The following is a 25,176-nucleotide window of genomic DNA, read 5'->3' as shown; positions in this document are numbered from 1 at the left end:
TAGTTAATTGCCAGCTTGCAAGAAATTTTTATTTTTGAGAAATATGTTTAAATCCTAACATGACCAGCTGATGGAACAGCTCTTACTTGCTCTGAAGTAGAGTACTGTCAGTCAATTTTTCCCACATGCTTGAAGAGACAAGCAAAAGACAAGGCTCAGATTAAGCAAAGAAGATATCAAAATAACAGCAAAGCAACAAAAGGAGTAAGTTTAGTTTGAGCAGTAATAGTTTCCTAAAAAGCTTCACTGAGAGCAACAGTTTAAGTCTCACACATACAGTAACTCAGGATCATTTCATGACATGCTAACTTTTACAACAAAGGTGGTAAGGGAAAGTCATCCTCTTCAACAGATACTTCTTTTTTCTAGTATCTCTCTCTGTCTTGGAAAATTTGTATCTTTGTTCCTTGAAAACAAGCATTCAACAATATCTCTATATAATTTAAAGATGTCAGGAATCGCAGCAGTTTCAAATCCAAGCTGAAGCAACAGGTCAACATTTGTTCCTCCCCGACAGACGGAAACAGAGCTATGAACATAGATGCAAGACTGATCACATAGAGCATAATTGTACTAACTGCAAAGAAGTTGAATAAAGTTTGAGAAGTTACCTTACAAAGTATTTTTCTCTGCTTCAGAAATTTGAGCATTACTTCCAACAATAATGCAGTTATCTGGGGCTAAGTTATAAGAGCCATCTCACTAAATACCATTTCCCATGCTAATTTCAGATAATTTCTTACCTCAAGGAGGAAGTCTATCTTCTCTTTGCTGGGTTTCAGGAACAGTTGACAAAACTGAATATCAATTGTTCGACCCTGCAATACATCGCAGACTGTGTTGCACACGCAGACTTTGAAACAAACTTCATCCAGAGCATCGTTCCTGCATGAACACAAGAACGAAGATGACGGAACTTCTCCGACAAACACAGAGCTGGTATCACGGCAAAGCTCCAGGTGCCAGATCCCAAGACAAGTCTGAAGCACATGCTTCTGTCCAAGACTGCACTCTGAAAACCTTTACTCAGGATGTACTTAAGTTTACCCAGGACCTCACTTTTTTTAAAAACAAAATTCTCTCCCTGCCCACAGCTGTTTCATATGCAGGCTTCATTATTGCTTCAGCCTGAGCACCACTGGAACCCCAGCTAAAGTTGTGTCAGTGCAACTGACACAAAGGCGCATCACTTCTTGGTAAGCATGCCCTGAGCATGGCTGACAGCCCAAAAGACTTCAGGAATATTTTTGCATCTCAGAATACACAATCACTGGACAAAAATCAAAACAAATAACCTGAATCGATGGCTTCCTTCTCTTAATCCTTCTCTGTGTGCCTTAACTATATTGCAAAGTCATGATCCTCCTTCCCTCTCCGTCTAGTGCTCATCACTGAAGGTGCTCCGTATCAGCCATGTCAGAGATGAAAACACCCCTACACAGTGCTAAGCTACAGCCTCTAAGATCCTCTTCTAAGAGATCTTTATTTCACTCCTCTCTGGCTGAAGTGAAAGCTGAATTCAGTAACTACTAAGCTCTTACGCAAGAGGCTGTCACCATTGATACTCCTTTTTCCTCACACACGTGTTTGTAAAACCGAGCCTCTCTCACTTCTTCAACTGAAACACTTGTAGGCACCTTCCCTTCAGAGAAGAATTATAATTGTGATTATATGGAGATGCTTTCCATATAGTCCTGATTCAAGTGCCTAAGCTCCACAGGTTGAATTTCAGATGTGGCCAGGTGCTCAGCATTTCCCAGTTGGGAGCAATCCACAAGCTGCCCTTGTAATGTGCCTAATTCTTCCTGCTTTTATAAATATTTTCTTTTTATAAATGTACCATACTAATCCTTCAGCCCTGGATTAGTTCAGCAGTGCACAAGGCTCCTAATCACAGCCAACTACACTGCCAGTGTTCCCAATGAAGTACACTCTCCTACAATATTACTGCTTAGTATGGTTAGTCTGATCAGCTTTGACTTCAAGTTTTAGAAGACCTCTAAAGAGGCGTTAACTTCGTTATAAATTTTATATATATAGACACACACACATATATATGATCAATTATGACTTTTACCACTTTACCGATTTTTTTATTTATGCAAGTGTTAATACTCATTAAATTTTTCCCATATATGGCCACAGTGAGATACATCACAATACAGTTCCTTAGTTGGAAGATGTAGTTTAGACTATTGCTAACAGAAATAAAGGCTGAAGTTTCCTGGATGTAAGTAATTTGTTGTTAGACGATTTTGTATACTTTCCATGAACAACATAAAACTCATGAAGATTGCTTTTCATCATCATTGAACAGATCATTATTTAATGTCTCACCCTTGCTGAGCTTTTTGGAAGAGTTCTCTCAGCACCGATTGCCTGAACTGAACAGGTAAACTGAGGGTTAGATTATCTTCAAGGAATATCTTCACTAAGTCCTGTAACACAAACACAGTTGGAATAGTCAATGGATAATGCAAAAGATAGAGATAAAGTAGCTTTTTACTTGGTAAAAATGATGAAACTACCGGAAGTAGTGTGCACCCATATGTAATGCTAAAATTAATTAAACAACCAGAAAGGGACCAAACAGCAAAGAAGTTCTCTAGCATCAGAGAATCAAAGAAAAAAAACCAAACCTGCACATCTCGGCAGCAACATTCCCTGAAACCCAAAGAATTAGATGCTACCTGAAAATTCTATACATCAGCTAGCAGGAATTATTTACATTGTATGGAAACCAAGATATTTTAATCTAATATGTATCAGATTACGTTATATTCCTATATATGTGTGTTCTAAAATAGTATGTTAATGGTTAACCAGAACACTTGAACTTCTTAAAATCCCTATCAGTTCAGGTGGAATCATCCACATGGAATGATAAAAAACCCCTCAAATATATGTAGGTGTATTTAAGCACCCTACCTGATAGTTGCCAGATTTCATACAGCTATGGATTTGACTATAAGGAGTTGCCTGCTGAGATGCATCATCAGAAGACGAGGTAAGAACTCCACAAGCTTGACAGTACCCAGCTAACCGTTCTTCATCAATGGTAAAATGAAGTGATGATGAACCATTCTGAAAAGTAAAAGTTAATCAAATCTTAGTGGCTAAAATATTATGAAACATAAGCTTAATTTGGAAACACAAACAGAGACTCACAATTTCCCCAAGTAACAGCAAAACCCAAAAGAATGTGCATGTACACACTTTTTTTTTTTAAATAGTATGCTTTTATATGTGTTCTTTACAGCTTAGACCATGTTTTGTCTATTTAAATGAAAATCTGAGTTTTGCAGTTTTGGGACTATAAATATGAAGCAAAAAAAAAAAAGGAAGCATACCTTAGCTGTAAATTAAAACGTTGTATTTTTTAAAAGGTCAGAACATAGACAACCTGATTTCCAAGGGAAAGTTAGATAAAAAAAGAATAGGAAGTGCTATATGGTTACCTTCCTCAAAAACACATCACCACAATCAAAGTCATAGAATCATAGAATCGTTTAGGTTGGAAAAGACCTTTAAGATCATCAAGTCCAACTGTTAACCTAACACTGCCAAGTCCACAACTAAACCATGTCCCTAAGCGCCACATCTACACGTCTTTTAAATACCTCCAGGGATGGTGACTCCACCACTTCCCTGGGCAGCCTGTTCCAATGCTTGACAACCCTTTTGGTGAAGACATTTTTCCTAATATCTCATCTAAACCTCCCTTGGCGCAGCTTGAGGCCATTTCCTCTTGTCCTATGACTTGTTACTTGGGAGAAGAGACCAACACCCACCTCGCTACAACCTCCTGTCAGGTAGTTGTAGAGAGCAATAAGGTCTCCCCTCAGCCTCCTTTTCTCCAGGCTAAACAACCCCAGTACCCTCAGCTGCTCCTCACAAGACTTGTGCTCTAGACCCTTCACCAGCTTCGTTGCCCTTCTCTGGACACGCTCCAGCACCTCAGTGTCTTTCTTGTAGTGGGGGGCCCAAAACTGAACACATTCGAAGTGCAGCCTCACCAGTGCCGAGTATGGGGGCACAACCACTTCGCTAGTCCTGCTGGCCACACTATTTTTGATACAAGCCAGGATGCCGTTGGCCTTCTTGGCCACCTGGGCACACTGCTGGCTCATATTCAGCCGGCTGTTGACCAACACCCCCAGGTCCTTCTCTGCCAGGCAGCTTTCCAGCCACTCGTCCCCAAGCCTGTAGTGTTGCATGGGGTTGTTGTGACCCAAGTGCAGGACCTGGCACTAAGCCTTGTTGAACCTCACACAATTGGCCCCAGCCCATCGATCCAGCCTGTCCAGGTCTCTCTGTAGAGCCTTCCTACCCTCAAGCAGATCTACATTCACACCCAACTTGGTGTTGTCTGCAAACTTACTGAGGGTGCACTCAATGCCCTTATCCAGATCATTGATAAAGATATTAAACAGAATTGGCCCAAATACTGAGCCCTGGGGAACACCACTTGTGACTGGCCGCCAACTGGATTTAACTCCATTTACCACCACTCTTTGGGCCCAGCCATGCAGTCAGTTTTTTACCCAGCGAAGAGTACGCCTATCTAAGCCATGAGCCGACAGTTTCTCCAGGAAGAATGCTGTGGGAAACGGCGTCAAAGGCTTTACTTAAGTCCAGGTAGACAACATCCACAGCCTTTCCCTCATCCACTAAGCAGGTCACCGTGTCATAGAAGGAGATCAGTTTAGTCAAGCAGTCAAAATAGCACAATGGACACAGAATGTACTGTTCAGTTGAATTATATTAGCACTGGAGATGTTATTTTTGCATCTCTTGCATCAATACCATTTGTGTAAGAGAGTATTCATTACAAGATGTAGAACAAAGCAGCAATATATTTCAGTCAATTAATACAATTTCAAACAAAGCGCAATGTGAAAAAAACCAAGAATTGCTGTCAAAATCCCATGAAGTTTCTTTAAAAACTATGTGTACCATTAACAGTTATTAAATTGCTAAAGAAGGAAGCAATAGTTTAGACAAGTTTTTCTAGAAGAGTTGAACATACATGCTAATAAAACACTCATTACCTTTGCAATCAACTCCTTTGTTTTGAAAAACTTCTCTTTAGCATTTTCATGAACAGCTGCATTTGTAGATCCTTGTTGAAAATAGATTGCACCCAAATCATAGCAAACCTGCAAATAGCATTGATATTATCTTGGAAAATTTATATAACATTATATAACATTATATAATAAAAATTTATATAACATCTTGGAAATTTATATAACATTTTAAGTCAGGATTAAGTATTTCAGCTCAAACATCCCATGTACTTTAAAATATTCCTAGTTTTATCTAATGTACTGACATACATGGGGAAAGGTATGCGGTGTACTTCAATTGTTTCCTCTTTAACTGCTGTGATCTCAGCATGAGTAATTCTGCACAAGCATTACAAAATTACAGAATTATTTCCACATAATCATTAAGAACAATGCAATAAGTTGTCCTTGCCATATAATGGTTTACTGGGGACGGGACACGACACAATATTTAGTGTTGAGAAAAGTTCTAATAATGTAAAAACGAAGTCAGTAATATCTCATTGCATTAAAAATAGAACACACGAAATATTAATAGAAAAATACTGCAATTTATCTCAAAAATATTACTTAACATTTTGTCTAAAGAAATAGATATAAATTGAAAGCTTTAGTATAGAATGTAAGGTACCTGGCACTGTATCTCCTCTGCGCTGATTTTCAGTCCAGCTGTGGAACTCTCTGTTTCTCCATTCACCATACCAGGCTCCATGGCTAATAAATCCAGAGTTCTTATAGTGTGGACATAAAGATCTTTGTTTAATTTAAGTGCTCCTTCTAGGACCAGGATGGAATCAGCAGCCTGCTCTTTCAACTGTAATAGTTCAAACGCATTGAAAAATTAACCTCTTGGTTTTGAGTTTAGCTGGGGGTTTAAATTAACACTAAAAATGTAACAGTACAGTAAAAGGATAGCAAAAAAAAAAAATTGTCCTTATACACCTGTCTTATTGCTATGTAGAATCTACTCCTGTATTTCTTGTACAATAAGAAATTTGTAACGTCTACTTCAGTTTCAGGTACTCAGAGAAACAGGATCAAACCCTTACTTGCACTTGAAACAAAACATTTTTCTCTGTTTCACCTACATATTTTTGTCCATTTTTGGAGCCTTAAGTTATGCAATAACTTAAATTTTAAGTTATTATTTCACAGCTGCAACAAACCCAGCTTCTATGTGAATGCAAGATTTTTTAAAAAATTTTGATGAACTGGTAAAAGTTAAACACGATTCATGTTCACCTATTTGAAAAAAACATGAAAAAGTAAAAAATTGTAGAAAATGTATAATACAAATTCTTTAACTGATTCAAAGTAGTACAAGAGTAGGAAAATGAGCTGGCTGCTTATGGAAGTAGAGGGTTTGTTCTTCCTCCTTCTTGCCTCTCTCAAAGGGATACACTTTAGGCACAACTAGCGTTCTGTCGAAAGCTACATACAGAAAACACTCAGCTACCGTATCCTTTAAAAAAAAATGTTTTAAGTGTTGAATTTTGCTGCCATATGATTTTGCAGCTCAAGCACGGTATTGTCGTAATTACTAATCACACACTGATTTTGTAGAGGCTTGCTCAATTCATATGGCTCCAAGGATGGGCTGATGAAAGAACACTTAAATCACAGAACAAATTCCATACTACATGCAAGGCAGAGACAATACTGTCCAAAATGCGCACAGTGGAACTGTAGCAAATACCAAAAGTGGCAAATATAATATAAAAGTACTGAATCCAACAAAACTGTGAGGCAAGTGTTTATTTCTTGTCCATTCATATTTACATGTAAATTCAAGCAAAAATAAGAGGGGAAAAAAGTCTCACCACTTTCAAAATGTTTTCAGTTAGTTCCTTTTCTTGTTGCATCTGGTTCATCCTGGAAAATACAGGTAAGAGGTCAAGATCTCAATTATAAAGCAAACCTACATGTTACTTTACTTCATGTTCTTGACCACAACAATTAATTCATAGTAAGTTTTGCTTAATTACACTTTAAACATCATTATGCAGGACCACTGACTGTTCTTATCTATCTATATCTGAAATACAGAATTATATAACAAAAAGACAGTTTTGGATGAGAATGTGGTTCAGTGAAATGGAAGTTACAAAGTTTCTCTTGCTTTTTTCTTTAAAAATCAGATTGTTAATATTAGCAAAATTATCATGAAGAAACCAGCTTCCACAACCTCAAGTCTCTTGAAGCTTCACTAATTCTTCTCGAGCATGTGTCAGGGGCAGAAGTGTGTTTATGTAAAAATTGCAAGTATTTTAAAATTATTTCCCCATACAGATTTTTTTGATCCAGGATCAGACTCTGATACATATAGGAAAATACAAGATTTATAGTAAAATGAGTAGTAGTAGTGGTATTTTTAATCAACATACTTAACAGACTCTCTCCAACAAGTATGACCTAATGCTAGAGTATAAAATTAACATAAAACACGGAAAAAGTACCACTGAGGTACTCCCAACTTTATCGGAGAAATTTATAACACAGAAGTCAATTTCAAGGACAGGTTGTAACTAAAGCCACACAACTTCTAGAATCCAAAATGAATACTGACTTTAAATTACAATTCATTGCCTAATGAAGCAAATGACAATACTTCATTATTTCTCAGGTTATCACACATAATGTGGTGAGTTGCTGTAATAAAACAACTGTATTAAGCAAGATACAGTAAGTTAAAACAGGATGCAAGAAATGTACCGTGTTTAAACTAGAGAATAAGCATTCTGCCTAGGCAAATTGCCATCTCCCTTTCTTCCATGAGTTTTCATGCCTCTACGAAGTCACAGAGATAACAACATATTAAAAGAGTGGAATGACAGACAAGTACATATATGCATCAAGCATGTCTGACAGGAAAAATAAGAATATACTTGAAATAAATGCAATTTTTCCATGCTATAACTAGCCATTTTAAGCAAACGTATGTTATTTACATAAAATTTAATTAGAAATTAAATTTCTGATTACAAAATACACACAAAGTCCAAATTAATTACACCTATAACTTACACATTTAACTGAGGTGGACCAGGTTTCACTTGCTTTACAGGAAAACTACTTTGAACGATGGTCCTTATGGCCCTACATAGGGGAGAAAATTAAGCAAAGAATGGTATTAGCCTCAGAAGTGTAATAAGCAGATCACACGCCTCAAAAATATCAGTTTATCATTTCGGATACATCATACCGTTAGAATACATCCTCTACTCAAGAGCACATCTAGTATTTAAGAAATGCCTTTATGTCCATAAAAAGCTAAAAGACAACAAGATTTTTATCTTTATAAGGTGACAGTTCAAACCACTACCTTCATTTTTTTTTTTAGGGAACAAAACCAGCTGTAGAATAGCTTTCCAGACTCAGCTCCTCACTATAACCTACCTACAGAGCACAAAATTATTATTACTTTGAGATTCTTTCTCCTTCTATGTACAAGTATATAGACAGAAGAAAACATTGTTTTGTTCTATCATGATTTTAAGACTATTGCCTTAAAGTAGTTTACCATCTGTTGTAGAGTAGTATTGCCATTGCAGTGGTTGGGGGTAAGCTGGACAGGTCTACATCCACATGTTTAGTTCCTGGGGGAACTTTGCTGATACATAGAAGTTCATTCAGTAGCATGTTCAATACAGGAACAGACAAGCTATTAAAAAAAAAAAAGAGAATCAGATACTTCATACAGTAATCCTACTCCTGTAATGTCTGAATAATATACACTAGTATTCAGCATTACATTATTACTTAACATCCCATGGAAGTAAGGGTAGTATGTTTATTTAGCATAATGAAATGCTCTGTATCATACGGCGTTCTAGATCAGGTATGTAAAGCAGTTACCAGTATTAGCAGCGTAAGTTAAACCGAAGTGGAAGGTTGCCCTGACAGCTGAACTCCTACTGTGCACCACTGCATTAGTCCACACAGACACATCCCCAGAATAATCCAGTCACCTATAACAGCAAGTCCCAACTAGTAAGAAATTCTTGTCAAAGTATTCCCAGATCATACTTCCAGAAGGTAAACAACCACATCTCCATTGCAAATGGAATTTCACTCACGTAAAGGGAACATTTCTCTGTGCTATTACGGCTTATCTCCCCTTCTGCAGCATCCACTAGCAAACAGTGAAGTTAAGACTAGGAACTGGAATAGAACACTGTAGAGCATTGTAAGCTGTATTACACAAAATATACATTAGCTGGACAGAACCTTCCTTGATAAAACGAGAAGGCACAGAGGCTAGACTGCATCACTCCAAGCTTTTGAAGTATAATTTAACACAACTGAAACACTATTACTAATTTAGACATTATTTGAAATTAGAAGTGATAAACTACTGCCAAAGTACCTTTGATCTTGTGAAAATCTGCATTCTTTGCAACCAGTATTGAAAACAACCAGTGAAACTACACTTGTAGCAACTAAAGCCAGAATTCCTGTTTAACGGATTTTAGGTCTTGTGTAATATCAGACTCCAGGTCTGTTATCAAGCTATCATTTTAAACTAACAAACACTGTTTTTACTATGTGAGGTCCAGGAATCTTGTTTTCACTGGCTAGAGTAGAACATCATTCAACTGTTTACAATAGTGAAGTTTTAGAAAAAAGCTGGGCTCAAGTTGTTATTTTATTTCTTTTTAACTACCGTTACTGAATCTTTGGGTATAATCAGTTAAAAAACAAAAGCATGTTTCGTAATTAAGAACAATCCTAGGCTTCACAAGCTAACAGAACAAGAACTCTAACTACTATATAGAGACACTAAATTAGTAGTTGAAATTACTTCAGATTAGTTCTCAAAAAAAAAACAAACCACCACAGATGGACAAAACAATCCTATCAAAACCCAGAATCAGCCCAATAGCATCATACAGTAGGGCTGATTTTTGAATCAGGATTATACCTGCATTTTAAGAAGTAAAGGTACTAACTGACAGAAAATACACCATGAATAAATGTCAGTATAAATTCCTCCTGCAAGAAGGAAAGCAGCCTAAAAAAAAAAAAGAAAAAAGCCCTCTTGTACACATTCACATACATCTGCTTTCAAAGCTAAACTATATATAAAAAAACCCCTACTGTATACCAGATACTTTTGTCCATACAATATTTTCACAACTAACCACAATAAAAGTTTCTGTTCATTCTCTGCAATTGTGCAGTATCTTGCAAAGGCACTTTAGCAGGTGGTAATCCCACCTCACAACACTTCACTATGGCAGATAAATATGATATAGCTTAACAGATAACAAAAACATTGGGGGGTGGGGGAAGAGAACTTCATTGGTAAAAATCAAGAACACCTCACTCCAAGCCCTTTTACTGCTCATTAAAACACATTATTAAAAAAAACCCAACAAAAATATTATAAAATGAATGAGAAATACAAATAAAAGTATATAGGAAGAAACAAGTCCTACCACTAATCTGAAGGAATATAGTTTTTTCAAAATACTTCTGAAATTAAAAAAATTCTATATAACATCATAAAGACCATATGATTTTCAGATCAACTCAAGAGAAATAAGACATGATTTTTTTTTTTAAAGAAACTTTAATACACTCAGAGTCAATGTTACTTTTATCTAATGAAGAATTTCCTTCTTCCAAGGTCCCTGCAAGCCAAATGTTTTATTTGATATCTTTACCAATGATCTGGAAGAGGGGATCGAGTGTACCCTCAGTAAGTTTGCAGATGACACCAAGTCAGTGGGAGCGTAGATCTGCTTGAGGGTAGGAAGACTCTACAGAGGGATCTGGACAGGCTGGATCGATGGGCCGAGGCCAATTGTAATGAGGTACAACAAGGCTCACTGCCAGGTCCTGCACTTGGGTCACAACATCCACATGCAACGCTACAGGCTTGGGGACAAGTGGCTGGAAAGCTGCCTGGCAGAAAAGGACCTGAGGGTTGTTGGTCAACAGCCGGCTGAATATGAGCAAGCAGTGTGCTCAGGTGGCCAAGAAGGCCAATAGTATCCTGGCTTGTATCAGAAACAGTGTGGCCAGCAGGACTAGCGAAGTGACCGTCCCCCTGTACTCAGCACTGGTGAGGCCGCACCTCGAATACTGTGTTCAGTTTTGGGCCCCCCACTACAAGAAAGACACTGAGGTGCTGGAGAGTATCCAGAGAGGGGCAACAAAGCTGGTGAAGGGTCTAGAGCACAAGTCTTGTGAGGAGCGGCTGAGGGTACTGGGGTTGTTTAGCCTGGAGAAAAGGAGGCTGAGGGGAGACCTTATTGCTCTCTACAACTACCTGAAAGGAGGTTGTAGCGAGGTGGGCGTTGGTCTCTTCTCCCAAGTAACAAGTCATAGGACAAGAGGAAATGGCCTCATGTTATGCCAGGGGAGGTTTAGATGGGACATTAGGAAAAATGTCTTCACCAAAAGGGTTGTCAAGCATTGGAACAGGCTGCCCAGGGAAGTGGTGGAGTCACCATTCCTAGAGGTATTTAAAATATGTGTAGATGTGGTGCTTAGGGATATGGTTTAGTTGTGGACTTGGCAGTGTTAGGTTAACAGTTGGACCTGATGATCTTAAGGGTCTTTTCCAACCTAAATGATTCTATGCAAGTTACAGCTGGGGCAAGTATTGTCCCACTAAGATTTTACACTGCTGAAGTGCAGCTCCCTAATGTGCTTAGCGCTGCCAGGGTAAAGAAGTTTTCAAGTGTTCTATGTCATCAGACCATTCAGCAGCTGAAATTATTTGGGTTAAAAAAATTCAACGGAAAAATGCAAAGGTGGAGTTTTTCCTGTTTCAACCACAGTCAGTTCAGTAATCTAGTTCATAGATGGAGTGCTCTACATCAACAAAACTAGAGCAAGACCTCCAACTTCAAGCATGTCAGAATAGGGAAAATTAAGCTAGTTTTGTCACTGAAGAAAACGTAAGCTAAAATTCATCTTTACACAGTTTAGATGTGCACATCTTAATGCCTAATACCCACTATTCTTTCTCTCTAAATTATAAACGGTATTGATTTGCTCACAGACATTGCCTTTATCAAAACCCTTTTCTAACTCACAGATGAAATCGAACTTTATTTCAGTTGCCACACCCAAGGCTCTTCCTAATGTAAGGAAGACACTGTCAGAAAAGGGAGCAAGACAGATTTCCATTTGTTAAAATAAAGATCTCAAGCCACTTCAGTTTAGTAATTCCAGCATGAAGATGTACAGACTATACCTTTTCTCTAATACATCCAAATCCCACTTCAGATGAGCAGCAACTTTAAGAGCAAGAAGTTTTAAAATGCGGTTTCTTTTGTTATCAGGTGGTGGCTGAACTTGGTTCTGCTCATTCACTGATGGTTTTGAAGCTTGTTCCAAGAACTGGACAATCAGCTGTACAGGTGGCGGATCTACAAAAAACACAAACACTCTTCAAATTCTTTGTAAGCCCAGAAATTAATTTCTTGTTGCAGGTATGAACAGGGATCTTATCTCCTTGTCATTTATACAGCTGACATTGTCACCTGGCAGATTCTAATCCCCAAGTGTGTCTTGCTTATGCTGACTCAAATCAGATTAACAAATCTTTGTTTAACCTTCAAGTTTACTTGACCACGGTAACCACACTCTCACACTTTTATTTATTTTCACTATTTTGTATTAATTATGTTTCAGTACTTGCATCTACAGAAAATAAATGTTGCCTATTGAAATCACAAGTTAGCTGTTGTAAAAACATATACCTACCCATAATTCTACTCTGTACTTTAAAATACATTTACAAGCAACTACTGATACTTCTGAATACATTTAGAAGATACTTTCACACATTTAAAAAAAAAAAAAGCCCTCAAATCTCTCCCTTACCATAAGACCGTCTCTCCAGTAACTTTGAGTTTTGAAAAACTGAAGCCAAATCATAACTATTACACTCTCACTGAACTTTGTGAAACATAAAACTAGTATTAATCATTATTTTTAATTGCAAAATAGCAGTGTGAGGTCTAAGCACCAAGATATAGCCTGATTATGCTTAAATTTACTTTTTGTAGAGGTAATACCGCGCCAGATTTTCCTGTTTTGTCCACCTGCTTGTAGCAGTTACTGAAAAAGATGACTCCCACTTAGGATCATCAAAAGATCAGCTACTTTTAAGTATGGTCACTTTCTTATAATACATCGGACTAGGTTTCTATTCATTCCAGGTCTAAGCAGACAGAGCAATTTCAGCACTGAACCTTTAGGAGGACTTTAGTTCCTGACGCTATCAAGACTTAATGGGAGAAAACCAGCTGCAAATTGTAATGATTTTTACAAACAGCGCTTCACACTGTAAAACTAAGCAACTTGTAACACTTCCACAAACAAAATTCACATATGCGAAGGGAAAAGTGACCTACCACACAGGAAAGATAAAGAAATGAAGTTATTAAACAGGAAATTTAATGTAAAACGAGAAAAATACGTTCTCGTTTGCGCTAAGTACCGCTGCACAGCCGTGGCTGCACGCCCACTGGGCCTGACGCCCCTGTCACCCTCTGCACCGGGACTTCCCGCCACTGGGGCCGCCAGTACGGCAGCTGGAACGCCGCGGCAGCAGACCCCTCCGCACCGCCACCCTCCACCTCACAACCCCTCCGGCGGCCCCTCCGCGCCCAAGCCTGCCCCTCGGCCGGGGGCTTTGTGCCACCGCGTTACCAGCGCCGGGGCAGCAAAGGCCCGCGGCGCCTCCCCGGGGGGAAGCCAGAGGCGAGGGAGGGACGAAGGAGGGCGGGCGGGAGGCGGCGCCGGTGCGCGGCCGGCAGCGCCAGCAGCAGGCCCCGGGAAGGCGGAGGCAGCGGCCGAGCTGCAGGCCGCAGCGGCGAGGCAATGGGCCCGTAGGGAAACGAAGGAGCGTTACTTCCCCGGGGCCCGTAAGGAGCCGGGGAGCGACGCGAGACCACGCCCAAAGCCGAGGGGAGGTGGCGGCCAGCAGGACCGCGCCACACGCACCGGGAGAGGGCTTCTGCAGGTGCTGCTCCAGCAGCGCCTCCTCCAGCAGGAACTCGAACCAGGAGGTCTGCGGCGGCGTGCAAGGCCGGCTGGAGGTGGCGGCTTCCCGGTCCGCCGCTTCCGCACTCATGGCTGCCGCCTGCCGCGAAGGCACCCCCGCAAGCGGCCGCGGCCGCGCAAGTCGCGCCCTCCCCCGCAGGAGGCGGCGGCAACAAGATGGCCGCCGGCCACCGCCCCCTCGCGCAGCAGGGGCGGGGCTACGAGCCGCTCCGCCCCTCGGGGCGGAGCCCCGGTCGATAGGGCAGCGCGGGGGCGGTCCTGTGGCTGAGGCCCCGCCCACCAAGGCGGGGCGGGAACATGGCTCGCGCCTGCCCCTCGCCTCCCTCCCGCCCTCACAGCCGCAGCCCGCAGGCCACAGGCTCGCCGATCGTCCCTTGCCTTACCTCTCCCTCCTTCCCCTCCGCTGGTGCTGGTTAATTAAGTAGCGGTAAATACGTTTTTTAATTTGTGGTGACTAGCAGTTAGCTAGAGAAGAGGGCAAGAAGGGAGTGCTCTGAGCTGGGCCCTTCCGGTGGTCGGAGCAGGCTCCCACAGCTCAGCCTAGGGTGAAATGGCTTATCTTCCATCCTCCTCCTGTCCGTGCACACCTTAATGCCTTGTGAAAAGGCAAAGAAATTAAGACCTTGATCCATGAACACGGGCAGATTCAAGTCAAGTGGCAGAAGCAGCTACTTCTTTTCAGCAGTAGCTTCCACCGTTATTAAGATGTCCTCATCCACATAGTCCGTGTCTGTATTTGACGGTCTCTAAGCTGCAACTAGCCAGGAGCTGGTTCTCAAGCTTTTCAGATATGCCTCTTCCTAGGATGTCAATGTCTGGGGGAGAAGCAGGATGACTAGCAGAAGCTTTTAACTATTTCAGTAATTTGGCTGAATTTCTCAAATATTTTACCCAAGAAAAGAGTTCATAAAGGCTGCGCAGCAAGTTTTCAATGTAGATATACAATGCAAATCTCTTTTGCCCCAGTCATTGCCTTAAGTGACTGGGCTGTTTTTCCTTTCCTACAGGACTGCTACCCATCTGCTGAACAGCCGCGACATCCGCAGCAAGCAGAACAGGGGATACTGCATCAAACGAGAGCCCGGAATGGCCCTTTCTCAGTCTCAGTCCATTTAACTATCTAGCTAGCCAGTGACCTGCCAGCCACAAACATTCTGCATTTGGCTATAAGTGACCCAAGGAGACAGAAGAACTTTCCTCTTTCTCATCTTCCATGAGGACCGAAGTCCATTACATGTCCTGACTACAATGCAATTTGTTATCTTCTGTTGTGCGTGTTACTTTGTGTCTTCAGTTATTTGAGGGAAAAAAATTAACTACTGCTTCAACTTTCCTGAGTTACTGTTTCATGCATCTGTATGTAAAATGTCCAGTTTCAGAATATGAACTGCAAAATAATCCTCTGGGAGGCCTCTCAGCATTATTTGTAGCACATTGTTCAAATTAGTCTCTTTTGGAAGAGACAGTTTACCAACAATTATGCTAAGCTTTACTTGGTACCAAGTTCAGAAGAGGCAACTTAATAAAGAGCAATAAAAATGTACATGCACTTTATGAAAATGTTCTAAGAGTTCAAGACTTCGAACAGTCGCCGTACTGAAGTTCTGGGGCTCAACAGTTTTCATTTGCAGCAACAACATATGTAATATCCCCGGATGTAAGAGATTTTGTAGTTTCTTAAAGACCATACATCTTTAGAACGGAGGAAAAATTTACATTAAGCAAGATGTGGCTATATATTAATACAGCTACAATATTTATTTTTTATGACTTTGTAGGAACAATCAATGCCCAGCCATACGAGACTTTGGCATGAAGGAGTGGCTCATACTGACTCTTTGCTCCAAATGTCTCTGTAAATATTGCTATTTTAGTATCATTTATATTAATAGTTTTATGGAATGAATACAGATTGTTTTATTCAGTTCACATGGTGTTTTTGTTCAATCAATTTTCAGTGTAAATTATACTTGTTCTAATAGTGTCAAAATCTTCCTTCTAGGTACAAAACTAACTTACATTTGCATTTTTTATGCCAAGTAAAATGATGAATAGTGATGAAAGATCTAATTTTAAAACAATGTTTATAAATCAAAGGAAGTGTCAAGACTTCCATAAAAAACAAATGTTGAGTATCGTGTTGTACTGATAATTAAAAAAACCCAATTAAACAAACCTCAGCACTTCAGAGCTTTCAAGCACACTGTAAGCACCTATTAACATTCACACATCACCCCAGGCATCACCCCAGCTGCCCCTGTTTCAGAGAGGTAAGCAACAGAGAAAAGGAAAGAACGATGTGATTTACCCATGGTCACAGAGGTGAGCGTTCAAGTTAAGGTTAGGTTTCAGAAGCTCCTGACTCCCTTTCCGTGCTCAAACCACAGTCCTTTTATGGGGGGTGGGAGTAGGAGGAGGCAAAGGGGAACAGGGTAGGTTTCCCATGCTTTCTGTTTTAGGGAACCCAATTTTTACAATGACTGTCCTGATTGAAAGAGTTTGGTTCCAACTTTTGCCTGGATTCCCTTCTAGCTTCTCTTCACACCTGCTATCAGCTCATCTGTTTTCCAGCTACAGACTTTGAAGGGTTCCATGTGGAAAGCAAAGTTGGAAATAAAAGCTTACTGAATATAAACTTTTCCCAAGTCTGACAACTGCTTTTAAGAGTGTAAATTGTCATGTCAGCAAAGTGCTATTCACAGCTAGGATCTTTCAGCTATTTCCCCCTCTTTACAGGTAATTAGAAAAAGGGTCAGACAGAAACGTTTCACACGGTTGGGCAGCCTGTAACAGTGATTGAGATGGTGTGTGTGATGTCAGGGGAGATTACAGTTTAGGAGGAGAAGACAAAAGCTGACAAGAAAAACAGAAATTTAAAATGTTTTATATTTAACATTTGTAATAATTATTTCACAGTCTAAAATTAATGCAATTTAAAAAAAAAGTCCTACCCATTGCTACCTGCCTGATAGGAATCATATTAATACTAGGGAGAAAATAATTCAAGTTATTGCATCCAGGACAATTCTAGTACTGGAACAGGTTGCCCAGAGAGGTGGTAGATGCCCCATCCCTGGAAACATTCAAGGTCAGGTTGGATGGGGCTCTGAGCAACCTGATCTAGTTGAAGGTGTCCCTGCTTATGGCAGGGGGGTTGGACTAGATGACCTTTAAAGGTCCCTTCCAACCCAAATGATTCTATGATTTGATAGTAAGTCACTGTGATCTACACAAATAAAAAGGGATATTATAATGCTATTCTATACAAATCCTACATTCCAAAGTTTTCAAGAAAATTCATGCTTTAAAAGTCTTTGCACTTCTACCATTAAATAACTGTAGAGAGCATATAAAAAGACTGTTCAGATTATCACTTCTGGGAAAAGTGAGTATATCATACTACTGTAACTAAAAACTTGCATCAAGTTAAGTTACTTGATGTACCTTATATATAAAAAAGGGGACTTTTAAAAGTAGTGTCCATATGTCATGGCAATGTTTCAAGTTCCGTTAACTCTGGTTACAAATGTTCGTTTGAGACCTTATAGAGTTCTTTAAGCTTGTCAAACTTTGACCCCCATTCTTGGAGGCAATCATAACTTAGATCTTCATCGCCACTAATGGAGTCTAAGGAACTAAGGCTCCCTGCTAGAGAGCATTGCCCTTCTAAGCAGTAAAAATGAATCGTGTCAGCTGGAAGACTCTGTAGATCGTTGTCTGCATCCCAGATGATGTGAGAAACATATTCCTTGAAGTCTGGGACACTGGTAACAGCTGATGTTGATTGTTTCTGATGTGCATGTTTTGGGAGTGAGTCTCTTTTTGGGCCAGTGGGTGTCCTGGATTGTGGAGCAGCTGCCCTCAAGGAGAATTGGGGAGTGGTGTGGAGAGGTTTCTTCAGTTCATCTATATCGTAAGCATTCTGGAAAAAAAAGAGTGCAAGTATCAGAGAGAAATAACACAAAAGGAAACATGTTCCAAAAAATGTTTTAAAACTCAGTGCAACACAAAACTGGATTCTGTGACTTTTCTACAAACTGAAGAAAAGAGAGGGCCTAATTCAGAGGGCTAAGTTCAGATCATACCAAATCCCTTTGCTTAATGATAGTCTTCAGCTAAAGCAAGAATGCTGTGTACAGGGCAGTCCCCTCAAAGGTGGCCACAGATGACCAGCATTGTGAAAGGTACAGATTGGGTTGAAATAGAAGCTTCTCACTCAAGAGTAGTTCAGGTTAAAAAAAAAAAGCCAATTGGATAAGGACACTAAGTTAAATAAAAGGTCTGGGAAAGGAAGGTGAGGAGAGGTTGGATTTGCAAAGACTGGATTGAAGCTGCATCATACCTGGTCACGTTCTCCACCTCCTTCTTCATTATAATTGAAGACATTTTCTCTAACATCCTCCCAGCTTTCATGCTCTTCAGGAATATGGTAAATTCCTCCTTTCCGAAACCCTGAACTTCCCCACTGACTCCACACCGTGTAGGAGACCAAGAGTGCTGGACGAAATAAAGACACATATTTCTTATGTGACATATGACAAAGTATGATGCATGATAAACAAGTAGTTATACGACTCCTGAGATATTAAATCCACTCTTAATTTGACAACCAAATTCTCAGGTAAGAGATGCGTAATTATTAATATATAAACAACTTATATTCAGGAATGTAAAGAATCATCTATGTATATTACATCATAAACTTCATTAAAAGGGTATTTTACTTACCTAAAGGAATCCATTTAAATAGAAGGCATTTTGGCCAATCTCTGGCCTTTCACCAATCCTGAGTAAATAAGATACCCAAAGTAAGTAAAACACTGTTTTAATGAAGGTTACAAGTGTAATATAATCATGGAGTCTTTACTATTCTGAGACGTGTATGCAGTTTTTCTTTATCAATATGAGAAAGAGTTTTATGGTGTTATTAACTTTTCGGCCAAAGTGTGCCTGAAACTGGACACACTGTGAACATTTCTTTCTGCCCCACACTCTTAATGAGGCTTGCCTGTTAAGATCGTAAGCTTTCTAGAGAAAGATCTCTGCCCTCCTAATCTGTGAATAGCATGTACTAGCTGTAGGTCCTACCTAATACAAATGTAAGGGCTCAGGGCAGGTGGGAGTTTCAGATGGATGTAGCTGCACACAGACTTGCACACATAGATGGAAAGCTCTTATTGAAGAAGGATTGAAAATAAGTGATTGTGAAAGAGAGAAGTCCTACATTTGCTTGAACTGGCTTCAAAGCAAGTAAACTGTAACTATGTGCTGATGCCTGTCTCTTAGCATACTCAAATGAACTCCCAACTGGTGATCTCCAGAAAAAGCAAAACACTGATCACAACATCCAAGGGTAAAGCAGACTTGATTCAACGGAGCAAGGTACAAGATTAAAAAGAATGAAAAAAAGTAGTTGCTTTCCTACCTAGGAAGACAAGGAGGCACATGCTGATTGCCAGAATAGAGCCAGAGCTGAGTCCAACAGGTCTTCCAGCCTTCACCTGGCTAATTTCACACCATCTTCCCTTGTAACCTTCGGGGCACTGGCAGATAGTCTTGTCTTGGGATTGAGCCACACAGGTACCCCCATTCCTACAGGTCCAGTGTCCACAAGGTGATGAGGTGCAGTGTCTGAGCCCTGTAAGGTTGTCAGTCACTTCTACTTTCCCAGCTGGACACCTGAACAACAAAAGCAGAAGATACCTTTTAGGCAAGCAAAGCACCTGGAGTTGTATGTTGTTTTGTGCAAAGTTTGTTACTATTTCTTTAAAGCCAATAATTAAAGCCTTTTCAAGCAAACCACTTGAAAGTATGGTTTCAAGCACGTAATATATACTTGAGAGTTTGAAATAGATGTAAACTCTAACATAGTGAGCTAGTAGGCTTATGAAAACATGAAGATATGTTCTGCTTTCCCTATCCAGAAGATATGCAGAAGAGCTTCACTCCTTCCTTAAAAAAGGGATCCGTCAGCTTCTGAACAGACTAACCCTTTTTCTACAGATGTGTTCAAAACCCCTCGAAGGAAACGGATGCCTGCGATCAATGGGGTTAGCAAGCACTTAGTATAAGCTTTGCAGTGTTCATCTGGGCTTTGGGAAAGAGATGTCATTGACCTCCTCAGAATGACCCATCTTGTCTTTTAGGACTTTAATCGGAAGAGAAAGTGATTCTTCTGATATGTAATTGGAGAGGCCATGCAGGAATGCTGTGAGAAGCACAGACCTGCTTTCTGCAATCCAAAGAAATACTAGTGAATAAATGGAAGAGCCTTCATATTGTTCTTTCACAAGTAGACTGAAGAAAGGAGTGTCCCAAGGCACATTTAAGACCAACTCACAGCCTCTTTCAGCAATGAATCACCAGGCCTCAGAAGTGCCAAATTTTGGCTGAATTGAAGGAATGCAAGTGGCACCTTCTCCCAGTCCTGCATGTATGTAGGCTTGGTTTTTTTGAACAGAAATGCCTATATTTTTATTTGTATATTTTAATATATGTTTTAAAAAAATTCCTTAAAGAGTGATTCTTCTCTAAGGAACTAACTGCATAGGATACCAGCTGGTGGGCTTTGGTTCTGGCCCTGGGCAGCCAATTTTAGAATCCAGTTTTGTGACAGTCTAATTCTGAAAGTCTCATTGTTTCATACAAAGTATGATTAATTTCAACTTCTTTACAGAAAATATGTGTAAATATATATTGTATATGCAATATATATTTTATACATATATATACACACACAATGTATATATGCTATGTCAAAACATAGTATTTTCACACAGAGAAGGAGAGACCAAAGCTTTTGCAATCCACCTTTTATCAAAGGGCATTTCACTTCCTCACTGGCCTGTGATCTTCTCACCATGGAAAAAACGGTGGAGTAAATAGGTTCCATATCAGACTTGAAGAAAAAAGCAAGTTTGGCCCATGCTGGGAGATGAGATGGAGAGCAGGATTTGTCCTTGGGATGCCCCTCTCTGGCCAGCAGCAGCAGGGAGTTTCACTGTTAGAAGCAAGTTGCCTGAACTAAGGTAGAAAGAAAGAACTTCCCAACCACCCCTGGATGAAAGCAAAAGCTTAATGTACCGGCATTCGTATTTTCTCCACAGGTCTACACAAAGGAAAGGGCTGTAACAGGGCTGGCTGCTGCAGGCACTGGAATGGCATCCCATCGTGACACCTTGCCGCCTCAGAATTAAGCCAAACTCCGTGCTTTTGCCCTCCACAAGAAGCGGCTGACCATTCAGCTGGACATCACGCATACAACCTGCATCAAAGCAGGGGAGTACACAGAGAAATACGTAGAGTCAGCAACTTCCCCACCTCAAGCCTTGCCCCCAACACATATGCAGGAGATCTTAGAGCATTGTAAAAAACTTAAAATAATTTTTAAAAAGATCCTTATACTGCTTATCAGTTTTATTTTAGAAGAGCAGCTACAGGACACATGCCTGTGTGCCCTGGGCAATCTACAGATTGACAATACTTCTCCAGGACAGCTTGGTTGTACCAATGCAATGATTTAGCAGAACTGCGCTATGAACCAGAACAGCTCCACTAAATTAATCTAGATTTAAAATATAGTCTTAAAAGTGGGGCTGAATGAGAAGCAACCAAATGGAAAAAGCTGTCTTCTGTTGAGCCACAATCTCTAAGTCTCAGCACTCCATGCCAGGAAATGGAGAGCACATCATGAATTGCCTTGCAAATCCTTCTTCTCCTACAAGGAGGTGTTGTGTCTGTTCCTTAAACCCTTCCAAGGCAAAAAGGGAGTGAATATCGCAGCATGAGTTCCCTACTTGGGGCATCTGGCATGGGAAGTAAAAATCTGAAGTGCTATCTTTCAATATCTACAGGAAATCTCACATCTTCACTAGGACCAGATACAATGGCAAATAGTTGAACATTAGCTATGAATTCCCTAGTAGAGGACATGGGATTTCATGGGCATAGTAGTCACCATGGGAATTCTTACCTGGGTTTTAGACTCTCCAATACACTCACAGATGCCCCTTTTAGGCTTTAATTCCCTCCTTTTGGGAACTCATCATATCACGTACCTTGGAAATCACTCTCTGAATGATTAGGAAGGCGGTTTCCTAGCACAATGCTTGCCCAATCCATTTCAAACCATCTATTCGTACCCAAGACAGAGGTCACTTCTTGATCACCTCCACCACTGTTAACACGCAGGGTAAATTCATTGTTGTAGCGCTCCATGGTCAGAAGAACCCACTGGCCATTGTTTATACGTAATGTCTTCATTCTCAGAGAGTGATTTGTGTCCCCCAAGCTGAAGTTAACACTAAAGAAACCCTCAACCACCTAGAAGACAACAATAAAGACATTTAATAACAGAAATGCACTTCTAAATGTTATTACACTGTCCTGCCTCAAGAAACAGACCTGAGTTTTTTTTAAAAAAAGAGTACCATTTTCATTTAAGTGCTTTATTCCCAGATGAAAATTACCACAAGAAAACTGCAAGTGCAGGGATTATCGGCTTTTTTCTTTACAGGCCACTCTCTCTTCTAACTCAGATGAACCTTTTTATCGACCTTCTCCCTATTGATGTCTACCTCTAAGTCTTCCCAGCTGACCCTCCTGTTACAACTGGAATAATTAGCCTCTCTCTGGCTAATATAATCCAGACAGCTTTTTCAACAGCAACAAAAACACAGAGGCAATTTTTATAGCTGGAGGCAGATAGAAGCAATGGGAAAAGGCAAACAGGACAAAAGAGTCTTCCCCATTCATGTGTATCACATGCATTCACTCCCCTGTACTTTTTGCAGTGAAACAGCTAGAATCTATGCTATGAAAGGGTAATACTGAGAAGGACCACACAAATGAGAGTAGTTATCCTCATGTGGAAAATTCGTGCTCTTTATTACATTAAAGAATAGGTGTCCTTAATCAGAAACTCCATCTTTTTCTCTTATTGGGGTACTCCACGACAAATTAAGAGCACTGAAACAGAATGGCTTTTGGACTGCTCACCTCCAGTTGGATGTATCCATTCCAATCTGCAGAGGCCAAGCTGAGAAGGGTGCTGTGGGCGATACGGGTGCGCACCATCAGCTGGATCTGAGTGCTGTGAGTGCTGAGGATGCTTCTTGGCTCATAATGGATCCAACTGTCCCTTCCAAAAGCCCATTCTGGAAGAACTAAGCACAACACACACAAAATCAAAGCAAAAATCTCAGAAATCTCAAAATCCCTGCTCCCTCAGATCTCTACTGCTTGAGAATTAACCAATTCTGAATGTCAGAATCTTAGTTCTTAAGAAGCTTTGACAACAAAATGAAACATCATGGAAAGCAACCCCCCACTCCCAAGGGAATTAAGAGAAAAAGAACAAGCACAAGGATACAGAATTTAGGTAGGAAAGGGACAATTAGATAATGTCTCTAACATTCTGCATGTTACAAGCTACACATTCTACCCAATCATTCCTACACTGAGTCAAATAACTCCTTTTTTTTTTTAAGATCTGAAACATGTCTTCCAGTAAAGTAGTTGGCATTGATTTGAAGAAAAAAAAAAGAGAATCTAATGTTTCTTTCAGTAGTTTAGTCCCGTGGTTAATAACCCTCACTGTTAGAAAATATGCACTTTTACTTCCCATTTCAGTTGGCACAAGAGAAAGCCTGGGGGTCTGGCACAGAGTCAAAAGTTATAATATGTAATTTTTTTAATCACAAAGAGAGATTAAGTCAGTGTTTATTATCTTAACAAGGGAAAATGCACTGAAATTCACTCTTTCCCCATCATCCTGGGGAATCCATCTGAGAGTCGTCCAGCAGAGAGTGTGATGAAGTTGCACTGCACACTTTTGTGGAAATCAAAAACCACTAAACCACACAGACCCTGGTGCTCTGATGCAGCAGGCACCCATTTCAGTCTCACTACCTGACAGCAATCCTAGATCTTCTTGTTCTGGGCACAGCTTAGTTGAAAAAAGAAATTTCTTCTTACCAAATAAAGATATAGTCCAAGTCAGTGACTAGACAGGAAGAACACTCGGTCACCAACAGCTAATCTGAGGTCAGTAGAAATCCAAGAACTGCCCAGCTGATGCTGGGGCACTTACACTGGCTCCCAGGACGGGAAATATCTAATGATCAAGAGACTTCCTTTCTGCACTCTCTTTTCCTCTCACTGTTTCTCCTCTCTCTTTCTTAAAGCATATTTTCTTTTCTCCTCTAGCTTATTCCTTTCATATTATTCTTCCTAGCCCACTGTTCTCTCTTGTTCACCATCTCTGCAGCTACAGGCTGTAACTGATGAGCAGGGATAGATTTTCTTGGGACACTACAGTGATTCCTGTCCCCAGTTGTCTGCTCCTTGCTGTGAGCATGGCTCAGCCATTCATAAAGCCTCAGCTGAACACCAGCATTTTGCAGCCCAATATATTAGAAGAAGCTGGAACCAACTGAAGTTTTCCTGTTACATCAGGATATGACTTACGGATTCTGAGTAATTACTTTCTGAGCACTTGGTTTGTCCCACAGTTGTGAGGGTTAGGAGCCAATACAGCAGTTGGGCTTGTGAACCAGCATCCCAAGATAATGCAAAACAGAGTAAGATTTAAATCTAGGCAGATGTTTATAAACCAGTATCATCTGTCTGCAAAACATTAATATAAATAACTGAACTATATTAACCATTTCCATGGTCATTGTAAACACTTTAAACAGGGAAGGTTCCAGGCCTAGAGCATGCCAATTACAATTCCAGTCCTCACCCTGTTGGACAGACAGAGCTTCTGCTGAGTAATTTACTGTCACACCTTTTAAGTCTTGTGTGGCAGATGGAGAAAGGAAGAGAGGGTCTGGCTGCCTGGATAGGGTATTATTGTTCCACATACAAGAAGGAAAAGTAAGTGCATTGAGCTGAAAGGGTATGTGTAATACACCACCAGTCCTGTCTATTAATCACAACACATTGATTCAACGCTAGCTTGCATATGCTCCTTTCCAGCTGCTCACTGCTGCTCATCCTCACCTGTAGCTCATTCAAACTACAGGGCTGAGGGGGCTAATTCTCTTCCAACACTACACAAAGCCCCCCAAAGTTGTGGGGC

At 40.4% G+C, this 25,176-nt stretch overlaps 2 protein-coding genes across 5 annotated transcripts in view; both read right to left on the bottom strand.

Moving 5' to 3' along the window:
* INTS8 (integrator complex subunit 8) overlaps window positions 1-14,264 on the bottom strand; it is a 28,362-nt gene extending 14,098 nt beyond the window's left edge. For 3 of the 4 annotated variants that reach the window (XM_075494977.1, XM_075494978.1, XM_075494979.1), the window contains exons 1-10: window positions 14,034-14,263; window positions 12,277-12,451; window positions 8,590-8,730; window positions 8,094-8,165; window positions 6,890-6,941; window positions 5,701-5,883; window positions 5,052-5,159; window positions 2,929-3,084; window positions 2,338-2,438; window positions 744-885 (exon numbers count right to left, since the gene is read on the bottom strand). In XM_075494977.1, coding sequence (XP_075351092.1) covers window positions 744-885; window positions 2,338-2,438; window positions 2,929-3,084; window positions 5,052-5,159; window positions 5,701-5,883; window positions 6,890-6,941; window positions 8,094-8,165; window positions 8,590-8,730; window positions 12,277-12,451; window positions 14,034-14,163 — 1,260 coding nt within the window. In that variant the 5' untranslated portion in view covers window positions 14,164-14,263. Of the gene's footprint in view, window positions 1-743; window positions 886-2,337; window positions 2,439-2,928; window positions 3,085-5,051; window positions 5,160-5,700; window positions 5,884-6,889; window positions 6,942-8,093; window positions 8,166-8,589; window positions 8,731-12,276; window positions 12,452-14,033 lie in introns of all 4 variants that reach the window. The other variant, XR_012774535.1, reaches the window with a different exon arrangement.
* A 2,645-nt stretch (window positions 14,265-16,909) lies between these two features.
* The window catches only part of LOC142406289 (neural-cadherin-like), a 60,067-nt gene continuing 51,800 nt past the window's right edge, over window positions 16,910-25,176 (bottom strand). The window contains exons 28-33 of the mRNA XM_075494990.1: window positions 23,091-23,257; window positions 22,151-22,415; window positions 21,177-21,357; window positions 19,519-19,772; window positions 18,436-18,590; window positions 16,910-18,015 (exon numbers count right to left, since the gene is read on the bottom strand). Of these exons, the coding sequence (XP_075351105.1) occupies window positions 17,614-18,015; window positions 18,436-18,590; window positions 19,519-19,772; window positions 21,177-21,357; window positions 22,151-22,415; window positions 23,091-23,257 (1,424 nt within the window). The 3' untranslated portion in view covers window positions 16,910-17,613. The remainder of the gene's footprint in view (window positions 18,016-18,435; window positions 18,591-19,518; window positions 19,773-21,176; window positions 21,358-22,150; window positions 22,416-23,090; window positions 23,258-25,176) is intronic.

Source organism: Mycteria americana, chromosome 2, assembly GCF_035582795.1.
Source record: "Mycteria americana isolate JAX WOST 10 ecotype Jacksonville Zoo and Gardens chromosome 2, USCA_MyAme_1.0, whole genome shotgun sequence".
In the NCBI taxonomy this organism is placed as follows: domain Eukaryota; kingdom Metazoa; phylum Chordata; class Aves; order Ciconiiformes; family Ciconiidae; genus Mycteria; species Mycteria americana.
This window is presented reverse-complemented; position numbering and strand designations above follow the sequence as displayed.